This window comes from Drosophila grimshawi, unplaced genomic scaffold (assembly GCF_018153295.1).
Source record: "Drosophila grimshawi isolate 15287-2541.00 unplaced genomic scaffold, ASM1815329v1 contig_44, whole genome shotgun sequence".
Lineage (NCBI taxonomy): Eukaryota > Metazoa > Arthropoda > Insecta > Diptera > Drosophilidae > Drosophila > Drosophila grimshawi.
The window spans coordinates 10350066-10362771 of NW_025063240.1; the positions used below are offsets into that span (position 1 = coordinate 10350066).

General features: G+C 43.2%; 7 protein-coding genes across 10 annotated transcripts; 5 read left to right on the top strand and 2 right to left on the bottom strand.

Annotated features, from left to right (window-relative positions):
* Positions 1-1043: 1043 nt before the first annotated feature.
* Positions 1044-5181, bottom strand: LOC6558338 (nucleolar and coiled-body phosphoprotein 1). Its single transcript, XM_001984621.2, has 6 exons — positions 4909-5181; positions 4698-4842; positions 4577-4639; positions 2622-2672; positions 1534-2540; positions 1044-1457 (listed from the first exon to the last, which is right to left on the bottom strand). Exons 1-6 carry the CDS (start codon positions 5101-5103, stop codon positions 1167-1169), a joined length of 1752 nt encoding a protein of 583 aa, XP_001984657.1. The 5' UTR covers positions 5104-5181; the 3' UTR covers positions 1044-1166.
* On the top strand, positions 2686-4515 carry LOC6557621. Its single transcript, XM_001984622.3, has one exon. It carries the CDS (start codon positions 2720-2722, stop codon positions 4424-4426), a length of 1707 nt encoding a protein of 568 aa, XP_001984658.2. The 5' UTR covers positions 2686-2719; the 3' UTR covers positions 4427-4515.
* A 136-nt stretch (positions 5182-5317) lies between the features above and the next one.
* Positions 5318-9482, top strand: LOC6557989 (ubiquinone biosynthesis protein COQ4 homolog, mitochondrial). Of its 2 annotated transcripts, none has more exons than XM_001984619.3 (5): positions 5318-5335; positions 8474-8690; positions 8752-8956; positions 9014-9237; positions 9301-9482. In XM_001984619.3, the coding sequence occupies exons 2-5, from the start codon at positions 8476-8478 to the stop codon at positions 9449-9451; spliced, it is 795 nt and encodes a 264-aa protein (XP_001984655.1). In that variant the 5' UTR covers positions 5318-5335; positions 8474-8475; the 3' UTR covers positions 9452-9482. The 2 variants fall into 2 exon arrangements, with proteins under 2 accessions (XP_001984655.1, XP_043071236.1); XM_043215301.1 differs by lacking the exon at positions 5318-5335 and adding an exon at positions 5384-5395.
* Positions 5659-8053, top strand: LOC6558121 (UDP-sugar transporter UST74c). The gene has a single exon (XM_001984620.3). The coding sequence runs from the start codon at positions 5949-5951 to the stop codon at positions 7116-7118; it is 1170 nt and encodes a 389-aa protein (XP_001984656.1). The 5' UTR covers positions 5659-5948; the 3' UTR covers positions 7119-8053.
* A 122-nt stretch (positions 9483-9604) lies between the features above and the next one.
* On the top strand, positions 9605-10922 carry LOC6556455 (RAB6-interacting golgin). The gene is made up of 3 exons (XM_001984618.2): positions 9605-9759; positions 9895-10591; positions 10651-10922. Exons 1-3 carry the CDS (start codon positions 9663-9665, stop codon positions 10862-10864), a joined length of 1008 nt encoding a protein of 335 aa, XP_001984654.1. The 5' UTR covers positions 9605-9662; the 3' UTR covers positions 10865-10922.
* Positions 10923-11088: 166 nt separating this feature from the next.
* Positions 11089-11938, top strand: LOC6558939 (DNA-directed RNA polymerase III subunit RPC7). 2 transcript variants are annotated; one of them, XM_032742290.2, is made up of 3 exons: positions 11089-11293; positions 11363-11476; positions 11541-11938. In XM_032742290.2, exons 1-3 carry the CDS (start codon positions 11144-11146, stop codon positions 11907-11909), a joined length of 633 nt encoding a protein of 210 aa, XP_032598181.1. In that variant the 5' UTR covers positions 11089-11143; the 3' UTR covers positions 11910-11938. The 2 variants fall into 2 exon arrangements, with proteins under 2 accessions (XP_032598181.1, XP_001984653.1); XM_001984617.3 differs by having other exon boundaries at positions 11091-11293; positions 11348-11476.
* On the bottom strand, positions 11932-12634 carry LOC6559008. Of its 2 annotated transcripts, none has more exons than XM_032742295.2 (4): positions 12597-12634; positions 12475-12525; positions 12154-12326; positions 11932-12093 (listed from the first exon to the last, which is right to left on the bottom strand). In XM_032742295.2, the coding sequence occupies exons 2-4, from the start codon at positions 12518-12520 to the stop codon at positions 12037-12039; spliced, it is 276 nt and encodes a 91-aa protein (XP_032598186.1). In that variant the 5' UTR covers positions 12521-12525; positions 12597-12634; the 3' UTR covers positions 11932-12036. The 2 variants fall into 2 exon arrangements, with proteins under 2 accessions (XP_032598186.1, XP_001984652.1); XM_001984616.3 differs by having other exon boundaries at positions 12601-12624.
* Between the last annotated feature and the right edge of the window lie 72 nt (positions 12635-12706).

The following is a 12706-nucleotide window of genomic DNA, read 5'->3' on the forward strand; positions in this document are numbered from 1 at the left end:
CCCCCACCAACTACTTGAGCGGATATCGGCGCTCTGTTGCTATTTTGTTTACTTTCGTTGTGTGGGCGTTGGGCATTTGCCGAAGTGTGCCTGTGTGTTAACATGTGCTTTTCTAGCTTATATATATTTCAAATATTTTGTCGGCTACTTTTAGGCTAACGTGTTTAAAGCTATTAAAATATGTTAATTAATTATTTGATATTTTAAGTGCACCTGGCACTAACTACTCCTACATGTACATATGTATATTTATATACAGCGCGCCCACTTGATGGATTCGCAAGCACACACACACACACACAGACACAGCAATATCTCACACACACACGAGACACCCTCAGAGCAGAGGACATGCGCTGTTGTCAAATGTCTCTCAGAGAGCTATTTCATTCTTGCCACTCCACAGTTTTTTAATATACTTTATCAACATGTCGCAGTCTCTGATAAAACAATCATCGTTTATGGTGCAACACTCTCGCACACACACACACACACACATACACACATACAACTACATCACACAGCATGATTGAGATATAGCACCCCCATCCCCTTTAGCAACAGGGGGTGGCTAGTGTAAGCCGCAAATAACTTGAAATGAGTCAAGTCCTTTGACAAAAGCCAAACTGGGTTAACTTCAAATGCAAAACCAGCCATTAAATTGGGTAATGATTTTTGAACAACATTCAAATTGCCAACAATATGAATACGAATATAAATTCGAATGTATAAGCTGCGTGCGGCTTTTGGTCGAAGGGCCCAAATGTTGCCCGGAAATGAGAAGGCATAGTTTTCGCATTTCTTTTAAACTACAAACAAAACTAAAAACGCGAGCGCCAAAAAAAGCAAAGCAATAATAAACATGCTAGAATACTCGACGACAAAATTCCCTGTATATAGATTTTTTATATACATACACTTAACGTATTTTTCTGCCTGATTTCATACTGCAACACATATTTGTCATGCCCACTGGCGCATTTTTGGATACAGGATATTGAAAAAGAAAAACAGGGAAAATCAAATATGCGTTTAACACGAAATATTCAAATTTTCTGTGCGTTTGTTTGGAACCACTTTTATTGTGAGTTTTTATATGCTATATAATTCTTCGTCTAGGCAATATACTAAGCGACTTTTCAATAACAATCGCTCGGGGTCGTCGTTTATTTGTCGCTCCTGCTGCTGCTGCTGTTGTTATTGGAACTTTTGCGCTGTCGGTGCTGTAAAAGTTCCTGGTATTGCTCCATGGACCCATCCTCATGCTTGGAGGTAAACTGCTGCTGTTGTTGCTGCTGCTGCTGTTGTGGCGACTTTTCATTGGCGGCTTCCTTTGATTCCTTGCGCTTTTGGGCGCGGTTTGATTTCTTGATTTTATCACGCACACGTTTGCCCAACCGCGAGGCAGCGAGCACCTGGCTGACCTTGGAGCTCTTTAGATATCGTGTGCGCCACGACTGAAAATGGCGTTTTTAATGATTATTATCTTTAATTGAAATTATTTCATTGTTTTTTAATTGAATTTTATATTACCTCAGAGTTGTCTCCCTGTAGCTTCTCGTGATCATCATCGCTGGTGTTTAGCGATATGACATCGTTGTCCTTCTCATCCGGCTCGGCTAATTTCTCTGCCGTTTCATTTTTCACTTGAACCGCTGGCTCGTCTTCTACTTTGGCCAGCTCTTCAATCATTTCCAGATCCCCGCCAATGGAAATGACGTCATCATTCTGATCCTCATCATCTTCAATCGAATTGGAGCCGGCGTCTGTCAGATTGCTAATGGGTTCCACCTGCAGTGGTTCTGCGACTACTTCTTCAGCAGCGGTTACTTTTTCAGTAGGCTCTTCTTTGTCAACTTCCGACTGTGCAGGTTGCTCCAGCTGCACAGCCTCAGCTGGAATCTGAGGCTCAGTTACAGTCTCAACATCATCTCGCACCTCTCCCTCCTCGGGCTCGCTTTCCTCAGCTGGTGGTGGTGGTGGCGGGGGAGGTGCTGCCTCCACTGGTGTCGGTTCCCTTTGTTGCTTTGACGCTTGCTTATCCTCATCGTCTGTGCTGTCACTAATAAGCAATGTTTCCGGCTCTGCTGGAATCTGTATCACATCCGGAGAGGCCGAGCGTGATTTTGGTGTTTCCTTATTGGACTCCGAGTTTGATGTATTCGCTGCTGTTGGATTGCACTCGATTTGTTTTTCCGGCGACTTGGTGGAAATGCGATAGTTCCGCTTTAGCTTGATCTTCTTTGGAGGAGCTGCCGATGACTTTGGTATGCCCCCGTTGACATCAGTCTGTGTCTGTTCCCTGCTCACTACTTTGCTCGTTGCTAGCTCGGTCGACTTTCGTTTTTTCGAATTGGAGCTCTTGTGAGAGCTACGCTTGTCCTTGTCTCGCTGATTCTTTTCTGGCTGCTCATCATCATCATCATCATCATCCGATTTCACCTCAATCTTTGTTATGGGTTCCATGGCCAGCTGGGAGCGAATGGCTCGAGCACGAGCCTGCAACTCGAGTAGCTCCAGCACACTGATCTGTGCACTCGCTGACAGAGAGAGAGAGAGAGTGCTAGTTAGTTGTAGTAGGCAGTAGACAATATTATACTTAGTATTTGTAAAAAACTTACGTTCCTGCTTTTTATCGGCTCTATTTGCGTTTGATTTCCGCAATTTCTTAGCTGCAAAAAATTGTCAAATTGAAACAAAGAGTTAACATTTAAATTGAATGCACACGATGGCTGATATGATTCAAAAGGACACTGTCAGCCTTTCAATCAACTATCAGGAGAAGGAAGTTAGAGGCGAATACGATCCAGAGAAGTTCACAGTACGCCTCAATGGGCAAAAGGATTTGGAGCAACGATTGAAGGAGTTTAAGGCCGCCTGCGATGCACACGAGAAACATGCCCGAAAGCGTCGAAGGCGTTGCTACTATCACATTGGTCTTATGGCCAAAGTGGTGATGGAGACGACGCACGATGAGCTACGCCGTCTGCTGGAGCACGGTACCTACACTTTTCACGTGGACATGGTGGCCTTCAAGTCAGAGGAGCTCTCCATCATACTGGAAACCCTAAGCATTGCAATTTCCGCCCACACCAATGAACGGGAATTGCGCATTGCGACGGGATTAGCGATTGAGATCAACGGGGATTGCTGTCGGGTGGGTCGACTGAGAAATAACTGTACCACAATGCTTGCACGCGGCTCGGTGGTGACGCTAACAACTAATACCGCCTATCGCTATGCTGGCTTCCGCGAGATTGTCTATGTGATTAATCTGGGCGTCTATCTCAAATCTGTGCGTCTAAATGATATAATTCTAATTGGAAAGGAGGTGCGTTGTCGTGTGGTTAAGACACTAAAGGAAGCTTTGGCTGTTCTGATTATCGATGCAGGCCTGCTGGCCTCTTATGACTTCATTGAGCTGCCACGGCAGTGTCATTCTTTGGCGCCCGAAGTTTATCCCGATTTGTTTATGGATGATCTGAAGATGGCTGTGCTGCTCAAGGCTAATTTTGTGGTGCTGCCCAAAATACGCTGCAAGAATTTTTTGCGAGCAGTTCGCATGGCTATTAATGAAGAGTTTGATCTGAAGCTAATTGGGTGCATCGATTTTGAGTATGTGCGCACCAATATGCTAGATTTGCTGGGTATTATCAAGCTGCTGGACTACATCTGGATACCGGACATGTTCAATGTCAATTGCTGTGTGTACAATTACATTATGGAGGATGCACTGCCGATTGCCCACTGCCAAAAGAAGCCAGTGATTGGCACTGTGCCGCTGGAGCGATGCAATGACCTCAAGCGATTCGAGCTGCATGAATTTCTTTGGAAGATCGATACGATACACATGCAGAAGAGTCCGTGGTGCAACAAGTATCCGCTGATCGTAAAAAAACTAATGCCTATTAAGGACTATCGCGTAGGCGTCGTGCAGACGCAGCAGCAGGTGAAGAGCATCCTCACCTCCTATCAGACGATTGTGAACTTTATAATACGAACAATTGCGACAATCGAGTGCCAGGCGATATTCGTGTTCACCAAATGTGAGAATGCAAGTGTTGCATTGGCGCGCACAGAGATTTATTGTCCCGTTTATATGATGATGCCACTGAACGAATACGATGACGAGACATCCATCAAATGTAAGTTCGATTTGGCCCGTGCGCTGCACTTGCGTCGCAACACGCATCCCATTCTGTATACAGCCGATCTGAATGAATGCAACTATAGCCCCATTGAGTTTGGGGTGGATTATATGCGTCGCAAGGGCTGCCTGGAAGTAGGCGATTTCGTTGTGACTCTCGAGGTAGGCAAGGAGGACAACGAGAATATTGTGCTAGGCATTGGCGAGGATGTCTGCATTTTGCGCGCCTTCTACGTCGCTCCAGTTTTCAATTGCGAGAAATTCAAATATGGTACATGATTTCGGATTGTAGTTAACAAACCACTGCGTGCAGTTGTACAGAGACATTTTCTTGAGATGCATCTAAATTAAACGTATGAAATGTAATTTTATGGTTCCATTTCTCGCCTGAGATATTACATTGTATTTCAAATGCGTTTCGCGACTTACCACGCCGCATTACACTGCCGCCAATATCGCTGTCAGACGAAATCTCTTCCAGCGAGACATGTTCTGCAATATTTATATATTTTAAAATGTTTGCTTAGTCGGGTGTATTCATCTTACTTACCTTGCTTATGCTCCACATCGGAATCCTCGGAGCTTTCCGTATCGCTGGGGCAGCGTGTGTTCGCTATAATGGACTTCAATCGCTTTGTTGAGATGCAAAGCAGCTCGTTTAAACAAAGTTCCTCAATTTCATCCAAGTTTGTTTTCTGCGAATTAAGCAACTCGTCAAGTCAGCAACTCAGTAAAAATCATTACGTTGTTGTTCGACTTACCTTTAGAAACTCGGGCGCAAGATTAATAATTGTTTTTGGCTTGAGGGTGCCAAAGATTTGTTTGACCAATTCAAGACGGTCATCGATGTAGTGGGAAATGGGTTGCAGTGAACGATCCTCCTCGGATTTTTCCTTCTTGATGGTTATGGGCTTGGGTATTTGGTCACTTTTACTCTTTTTTTTCGAGCTGCTCATGTTGCAAATATCTGTTTAGCTGACAAACAAACTTTTTGTTGACTTTTGTGTGAAACTCCGAAAAACAGAATCAGCTGCGCGCCAGAGTTGCCGCAGTTAACATACAAATTGGCATCGATAACAAAGCTGTGGCAAACAGCTGAGAAGAGAATTTTATTCTAGATTGAATTGCGTATACATTGTGTTGTTGTTGTAAAGTTGTGTGTAAATTAAAATCAATCAGTTATTCGCAGTAAGTAGAAAATGGTTTAGTTAAAGAGTTGTTTATAACGCAAATTCGTAATCGGCACCGGTAGACTTTCAGGCATTGACTTAACACCCTATTTGCGATTGAATAATCATGACTTAGCTTCTTGGTTTGTCATTAGTGTGTTCTTTAATTAATACACTAAACTTGTGATTGCTATTTTCTTAAGAAATAGCTGTTTTCTGAAAAGAAAACGAAAAGAAATTAATTTTGCCATTTAGTATTTATGTTTTTTGAATCATGCACGTATGAATGATATTTTGGTGGTTTGCCCCGCTTGGTCACACTGCTCAACATATGTTCAGTTGTCTGTCGCGAGAGAGAGCGGGACGTGAGACCGCGTCAGTACAAATAGTTTTTTTTCGTTTTATGGCACGGGCATCGTAATAATAATAATGCTGATACAACACAATACAATACAATACAGCAATATGTGTGCTTTGTCAGAATAGTGAACTCAAAACCCAAAATGAAATACGAACAGTGATAAATAGAGCTCATATAATACAACAAATCCCCCACTCCCACATGCAAATTTTACGTTTTGACGAACAGAAGAAAATATCAAATCAGCACAAAAGCAGCAACAGAACAGAACATGAGTGTTTCGCGAGGTGGTGGCAATAATGGCAATAGTAGCACATCGTTAGATTTAGCGCCGCTGCTCGATGCTGGAGGCAAGGACAGCGATGACAGCGATAACGACTCCAAATCCAATGGCGCCCTGTTGAATGTCGTCGCCAGTGGCGGATCCAAGGATCTGCGCAACAGTCACCGCGACCGGGAGCGGGACAGAGAGCGAGAGGAAGCTGATGCCGCCATATTCTTTAAGAAGGTTGTCAGCGCTCTATTCTACGGCGTTTCCTCATTCATGATAACCGTGGTGAATAAGACGGTATTGACGTCATACAAGTTCCCATCGTTCCTATTCCTCAGTTTGGGTCAACTCACGGCGAGCATTGTGGTCCTCAGTGCTGGCAAGAAATTAAAACTTGTCTCATATCCGCCACTACAACGGAATACGTTTGCCAAGATTTTTCCGCTGCCTCTCATCTTTGGCTTCAACATGATCTTTGGCTTGGGGGGCACAAAGGCGCTAAGTTTACCCATGTTTGCTGCGCTGCGACGTTTCTCCATTCTGATGACCATGTTGCTGGAACTGAAGATACTCGGTGTGCGGCCGACGACAGCGGTGCAGATTAGCGTTTATGCAATGATTGGAGGCGCTTTGATAGCAGCCTCAGATGATCTGTCCTTCAATATGCACGGATACACGTATGTGATGATCACTAATGCGCTGACGGCGTCTAATGGAGTCTTCGTCAAGAAGAAACTGGACACCTCAGAGATTGGAAAGTATGGCCTGATGTTCTACAACTCGTTGTTCATGTTTCTGCCCGCTCTGATGCTTAACTATGTGACGGGCGATCTGGCGAGTGCAATTGCCTTTGAGAGCTGGAATGATCCGCAGTTTGTTGTGCAGTTTCTGCTCAGCTGCATCATGGGCTTCATACTCTCCTACAGCACAATACTCTGCACCCAATTTAACTCGGCGTTGACCACCACAATTGTTGGGTGCCTCAAGAACATATGCGTCACCTATTTGGGCATGTTTATTGGAGGCGACTATGTCTTCTCGTGGCTCAATTGCATCGGAATTAACATCAGTGTACTGGCGAGTCTCCTCTACACGTACGTCACATTCCGGCGGAAGCAGGCGCCCGATAAGCAAACCAATTTGCCCAGCTCTCGCGGAGAGAACGTGTAATCTCTACAAAAAGGAGCCGAGACGAGCCTTCTGCCAAAGCCATAAATGTTTTATGTATCTATATCAATAGAGAATCGGATCATCGATAACGAAAGCGAGCGTGTATTGTAAACTGTAAACTGTACATATGTAGTTATGTATTTTATCATAATTCTAATTATTATTATCATAAATGCACTTGTATAATTTATTCATAATTATGATAATGTGTGTGTTCGCATCAACTGTGTCATAAGTTAATGAACATGAATAACATCCGTAGACCTCCTCCACATACATAGTATAGATAATTGAATTTAAATATATATTTACAAAAATACGTATGCTAATGTGTGCATGATCAATCTTTATGCATACTTTACTATATAATATGTAAAAATGTGTATATGATCTTTACACATAATTTACTACATACTATATACTATATGTGATCCACTTTTTGTGTTTTTCAAAATTGAATGAGAGCACTGAAAACTCGATAAGATTGTTGGGTCTCCGATAAGATCTTTGACGTGCACAGCAAAAGTTGTTGCTTGTTTTGGTGAATTTAATTGTCAATTATGCGACAACTTTTCGGCTTCTGGAATCTGTTGATTATTTTTTATATATTAAATTGAAATGTAATTTAATTCTAGCTTATATTAAAAAGATTCAGAAAGTTAAACGGAAGTTTGCTTGCACCTATAATACAGCACTGATAAGCCCATTTGGTAAACGGTTTTAGTTATCACTTGCTACAACTATTACGCGCTTATCTGAATTTTGCAGCAAAGCCTTATCTTGTTCAAATTAAATTTGATTCGTGCCTGTATACAGTTTCTATATAATTATGTACATTTTATTGCAAAGTAATCTAAGAAATTTGCACGTGTTCATTGTTCAAATTACTCAACAAAGAAGCCACAAAAATAAAAATAATAAAAATTGAATAGGAACAGCAGCGTTTGCCGGTTGGACCATTGGTCCGTCCATCAATTTGTCAGTCACTCAGTTGGTCGTCAGCGACAGCGGGTTCAGCACAAATTTTGAAGGTTCAATTGTGTTTACTAGCATACAAAGAGTGGAAGCTACAAAAAACCGGTTTCCAATATTTGCTGCTGTCTTTAAGCATTAACCGCTGTGAGGGGCGGCAATGTTTACTTATGCATCTTTCGACTACAAATTGTTTACTCGCAGCTGGGAGGGGGAATTTGTTGTTTGGGCCTATTATGGAGTCACGTATAAGCGGCGCTTAAACAGTGGATTCTGTGGTATTCAGGGTCGCGGCTATTAGCCGCTAAGTCATACATACATAATTAGTCAGCCATGAGGTCAACGAGGCTCCCATTGACTACGTCAATTGCTTCTATTCACAGAGATGATGCAGCGTTGCTGGCAAATCTCACTGCCGCTGGCACGGCGCAGATTAATCCCCAGTTTAACAAGTAAGCGTACTGCGGCCACTGAGGCGCCCTTGGACGAGTTGGATGCCTTTGAGCGTGAATACCTGAAGCAGCGCATACAGATAACACCATTTCAAAGATTGCTGCTGGGTGCTGGCTCTTCTTTAGCTTCTCTTCTGGATCCGCATCGGTAAGCGAAGAAAAAGCAAAGAGTATATGATTAGGTGAATATCTAACTACGCATTTTAAAGGCACGACATGATTGCGTGCCTGGGCGAGACGACTGGTGAAAATGCGCTGTGGAACATTCTGGACACCATGCAGGCCAGTGAGGAGGGACGACGAATCCTGGTCGAAAAGCCACGCATCAATACCAGAACCATTGACCTTAAACGCTTGGAGGCAATGCCGCCGGACACATTTGGGGCAACCTATGCCAAGTTTCTGAAAGATAATGTAATACGAGCGATAATATACCCTGTAAATATTACACATTTTGGTCTGATTTCACAGAATGTCACCCCAGATACGCGGATGGAAGTTCATTTTTTAGACGATCCGAAGCTGGCCTATGTAATGACGCGATATCGCGAATGCCACGATTTGGTGCATGCAGTGCTTAACATGCCAACAAACATGCTGTGCGAAGTGACTGTGAAATGGGTGGAGGCTCTCAACACTGGGCTGCCCATGTGCTATGGGGGCGCCGTCTTTGGAGCGGTACGACTGCGACCCAAGTAAGAATAGTGCAGTAGTAGACAGCAATCTGTTATAATGGTTAATTTTCATGTGTATTTCAGGCAGCGGCGAGAATACTTGAGACGCTACTTGCCGTGGGCCATCGAAAATAGCAAACAAATGAAGCCACTAATGCCCATCTACTGGGAGCGGCGTTGGGAACAAAATGTTGATGAGCTGCGAAATGAATTGGGCATTAAATTGTTGCAATAAAATATATTATGATTTTGTAATTTAAACTCTATTAATTTGTGTTAACATTTGCGGGCACATCGATCGTTCCTTATCGATAACAAGTGATCGATACGAAATAGCTGGCAACGCTGTATGTCGCTCACTTGCTTTGCTGATGTGTTGATATGTATTATTGTTGTTGTGGTTGCTGTGAGGCGGCTGATGGATAATTACTCTGTGAATTTTCATTATGGCTGAGAAATTTAATGGTTTTAGCCACGATGAAATTCTCAAAATAACAGGAACAGGAACGAAACAGGTCACAGCTAGATCAAACATTGAAGCAGGTGGGGAGCAAGTTTTATTAAAGATTTCGGTAAAGCAGTGTGTGATTGGCTGTTTGTGTGTGTGTGTGCTAAACAAACAAAACATTTGTTATTAGAAATTGTTAAAGCTGTGTGTATATCTGTGCATATTTATAGCAAAGCAAGCGCTCAAAAACCAGCCCGGCATTAGACGAATGCCGGACAAAATCTATCGACAGGCAGATCAATTGCGGAAGCAGCAACAGCAGCAACAACAAGTTGTCAAGGCCAAGTCGAACGCAGCCACGCCCACCGTAGCGACGCCCACTCCCACTCCCACGCCGTGTGAAGATGATAAAAGAGCAGAAGAAGAAGAATCACTCAATTTGGAGCGTGGCTTGACAGACTCACTGGTTGAGGCACTCTATTGTGGCACCGCTATCAAATCAACAACGACAACAGCAATGGGAATCAATGGGAAATCTGTGGTCAGCGATGCAGGAATTGCTGGCGACAGCGAGACACCGACGGATGATAGCTCCATCCTGAAGCTGAGCACAACGGACAATGACGCTAGCATATTGCCCAGCACAAGAGATTCAAATGGTGACAGGCTCAACACAGAATCACCCTTCAAGGGGGTTTCCTTGAAAGATTTCGAACAACATCGGAAAATGATCGAGGAACAAAATAAGCAAAAGAAACAAATGCTTTATAAGGCAATCGAACAACATACGCAGAAAACTGCAGCGGAATCGCGCAAAATCGAAGAGATCCGCCACGAACTCTCCAAATTGGAGAGTGATCTGGCCGTGGATGTGGCCCTGCTGCGCAAGCAGATTGACAACGCTTGTATCCACTTTGCCAATGTGGAGTAAGTGAAATTTTAGTTACAAAATTGTTGATAAATTATATTTATATTCGTCTATGCAGAAAGCAGTACGTAAAGATTGAGGCTCAGTTTTTGAGAGCAAAAATTGAGCTACACAATGCATCCGAGAAGAAGGAGCTGCTCACGGAGCATCTGTGCACGGTTATTGCCCACAATGAGGATCGCAAGGCACAAAAGCTGACGGAATTGATGCAAAAAGTGGGTCTGGCGCCAACCGATGAGGAGCCAACTGCGTCGCCTACACCCGAATTATAATCGAATTTTTGTTCATAAAACTAGCTTTGATATTAGCAAGTGCATGTACACAATTATATAGATATGTGTTAAGTGTTTTAGTTTTTAAGCAGAAAGTGCAAGTTTCAATAATAAAATAAATGTAATTCAAACTAAATTTGTTTCTCCTTTTTGCGACAACATGGCAACGCCAAATTGTTGCAATGATGCAGCCCTCGCAGCACGCACTGCCAGCAAAATAAACGCGTGCAAGTTTTAAAACATAAACATAACTTGTAATTCAAAGAAAATAAACTAATAATGGCTGGACGTGGGCGTGGTGGCAAAACAGGCTCGCTCACTGCCGAGCAGATGCAAGCACTGGGCTGTGTGGGCAAAGATATGCCCCAAGTGCAATCGGCGCCGCCGCCAACATTTCCCCCGGTGCTCAACAAGCCAATCACACTTGAAGTAAGCAAACAGTAAAAAAGTGTCGCTGATTTAAAATAAGTGCATATTTGACAGACAACTGCCTCACAGAACTATCAGCTGCTGTGGAAGGAAGACTTTCTAAACCGCATGCGGGACTCCCCCTACTACATCATTTCAGCCAGTCAAGAGAAACAAAAATCCAGCGTTAAAGATTGGCGAGAGGTAAACTATAATAAAATAGCAAATATATAGCGTTAATATAAAACCACAACTCTTCCGTCTGCAGAAGGCTCTAGAGCGCCTCAAGAATAAGGCAGAGCCCGAATTCAATTATAAGGCTATGCCGCGGGAAGTAAACACAACCAGTCGAAAGAGGCGCGCCGCAGAACCGAGACCCAAACTGGTAGCAAAGAAAACAAACATTGAGGATAGACTGAAACAGTTGGAGCAGAAGGAGCTGAAGAGCAGCGGCGACAACGAAAACGATGAGGTCAAGCAGGAGAGCGACTCGGAGCATGAGGATGAGCCCGAAGATCCTGAGGCGGCGCTTGATGATGAAATGGACGAGGAGAACGATTATGCCAACGATTATTTTGACAATGGCGAAGCCTACAACGAGGAGGATGACAACCTGGACGATGGTCCCGTATACTAAGCAAGAAATAAACTATTTGATAAACAGTGTTTAGGTTTGTGATTTACTATTTCGCCACTTTAAGCTTATTTAACACACATATATAAATTTATATCTGCAATGTACGTGAATCTAGAGCTCTCTGGACCTAATCCAAGTCTCTGGGTGGGCTGTAGTTCAAATGCACCAAGCCCGACGACTTAATCTGTGGAGGATAAAGATTATTACTAAGGAGTCTACTTATTGGAGGCATGGCTACACTTACGAATCCAATTGTGCCGGCGAACACCAGAATTCCGGTGATGAGGGCGGCATTGTATTTGGAGTTGTTGCGAGAGTACTGCTCCTTCCAGTCACCGGCTGGCACGGGCAAGTCGTTCATGGTGGAATGATGGTGGTGTCCACCGCTATGGTAAGCGGCACGCGACATGGCACCAGCTGCAAAAACGATGCATAAGCATAATTAATGTATAATCAATAAATTCTAGTTCCATTACGCAGGAGCACCAAAAACACTGGGCACATTATGTAATTTTTAAGGTTATCGAATTCAGTTAAAAATCAGTGTTACAATACTCTCACTTACCATTTCTGAACAGCAGACCCTGCTTGACAATATGTTTAACCAACATGTTTGCTAAAAAGTTGCAGTAAAGCGCAAAATTGTGTTTTTATATTTTCGATATTTTTCTTGCGTTACAAACTTACTCACCAATTGTTACCTATGTATCGACCAGTGTGACAGTCTGCTAAGGGCGCAAAAATACTAAATATCGCACATAGTTATGTTGGTTACGCGCAATTTGTGACTCGCGTGA

What these genes read in the sequence shown, in the direction of transcription:
- LOC6558338 (XM_001984621.2), bottom strand. Translation starts at nt 5,103, where the DNA reads ATGAGCAGCTCGAAAAAAAAGAGTAAAAGTGACCAAATACCCAAGCCC. An exon ending in CGATGTGGAGCATAAGCAAG is followed by an intron (nt 4,640 to 4,697) that starts GTAAGTAAGATG and finishes TAAATATTGCAG; the next exon opens with AACATGTCTCGCTGGAAGAG. An exon ending in CGGCAGTGTAATGCGGCGTG is followed by an intron (nt 2,673 to 4,576) that starts GTAAGTCGCGAA and finishes AATTTTTTGCAG; the next exon opens with CTAAGAAATTGCGGAAATCA.
- LOC6556455 (XM_001984618.2), top strand. Translation starts at nt 9,663, where the DNA reads ATGGCTGAGAAATTTAATGGTTTTAGCCACGATGAAATTCTCAAAATA. An exon ending in TAGATCAAACATTGAAGCAG is followed by an intron (nt 9,760 to 9,894) that starts GTGGGGAGCAAG and finishes GCATATTTATAG; the next exon opens with CAAAGCAAGCGCTCAAAAAC. An exon ending in ATCCACTTTGCCAATGTGGA is followed by an intron (nt 10,592 to 10,650) that starts GTAAGTGAAATT and finishes TCGTCTATGCAG; the next exon opens with AAAGCAGTACGTAAAGATTG.
- LOC6558939 (XM_001984617.3), top strand. Translation starts at nt 11,144, where the DNA reads ATGGCTGGACGTGGGCGTGGTGGCAAAACAGGCTCGCTCACTGCCGAG. An exon ending in ACAAGCCAATCACACTTGAA is followed by an intron (nt 11,294 to 11,347) that starts GTAAGCAAACAG and finishes CATATTTGACAG; the next exon opens with ACAACTGCCTCACAGAACTA. An exon ending in GCGTTAAAGATTGGCGAGAG is followed by an intron (nt 11,477 to 11,540) that starts GTAAACTATAAT and finishes TTCCGTCTGCAG; the next exon opens with AAGGCTCTAGAGCGCCTCAA.
- LOC6558121 (XM_001984620.3), top strand. Translation starts at nt 5,949, where the DNA reads ATGAGTGTTTCGCGAGGTGGTGGCAATAATGGCAATAGTAGCACATCG.
- LOC6557989 (XM_001984619.3), top strand. Translation starts at nt 8,476, where the DNA reads ATGATGCAGCGTTGCTGGCAAATCTCACTGCCGCTGGCACGGCGCAGA. An exon ending in CCAAGTTTCTGAAAGATAAT is followed by an intron (nt 8,957 to 9,013) that starts GTAATACGAGCG and finishes CTGATTTCACAG; the next exon opens with AATGTCACCCCAGATACGCG. An exon ending in GCGGTACGACTGCGACCCAA is followed by an intron (nt 9,238 to 9,300) that starts GTAAGAATAGTG and finishes TGTGTATTTCAG; the next exon opens with GCAGCGGCGAGAATACTTGA.
- LOC6557621 (XM_001984622.3), top strand. Translation starts at nt 2,720, where the DNA reads ATGCACACGATGGCTGATATGATTCAAAAGGACACTGTCAGCCTTTCA.
- LOC6559008 (XM_032742295.2), bottom strand. Translation starts at nt 12,520, where the DNA reads ATGTTGGTTAAACATATTGTCAAGCAGGGTCTGCTGTTCAGAAATG. An exon ending in GGGTCTGCTGTTCAGAAATG is followed by an intron (nt 12,327 to 12,474) that starts GTAAGTGAGAGT and finishes TCGTTTTTGCAG; the next exon opens with CTGGTGCCATGTCGCGTGCC. An exon ending in TCGCCGGCACAATTGGATTC is followed by an intron (nt 12,094 to 12,153) that starts GTAAGTGTAGCC and finishes TATCCTCCACAG; the next exon opens with ATTAAGTCGTCGGGCTTGGT.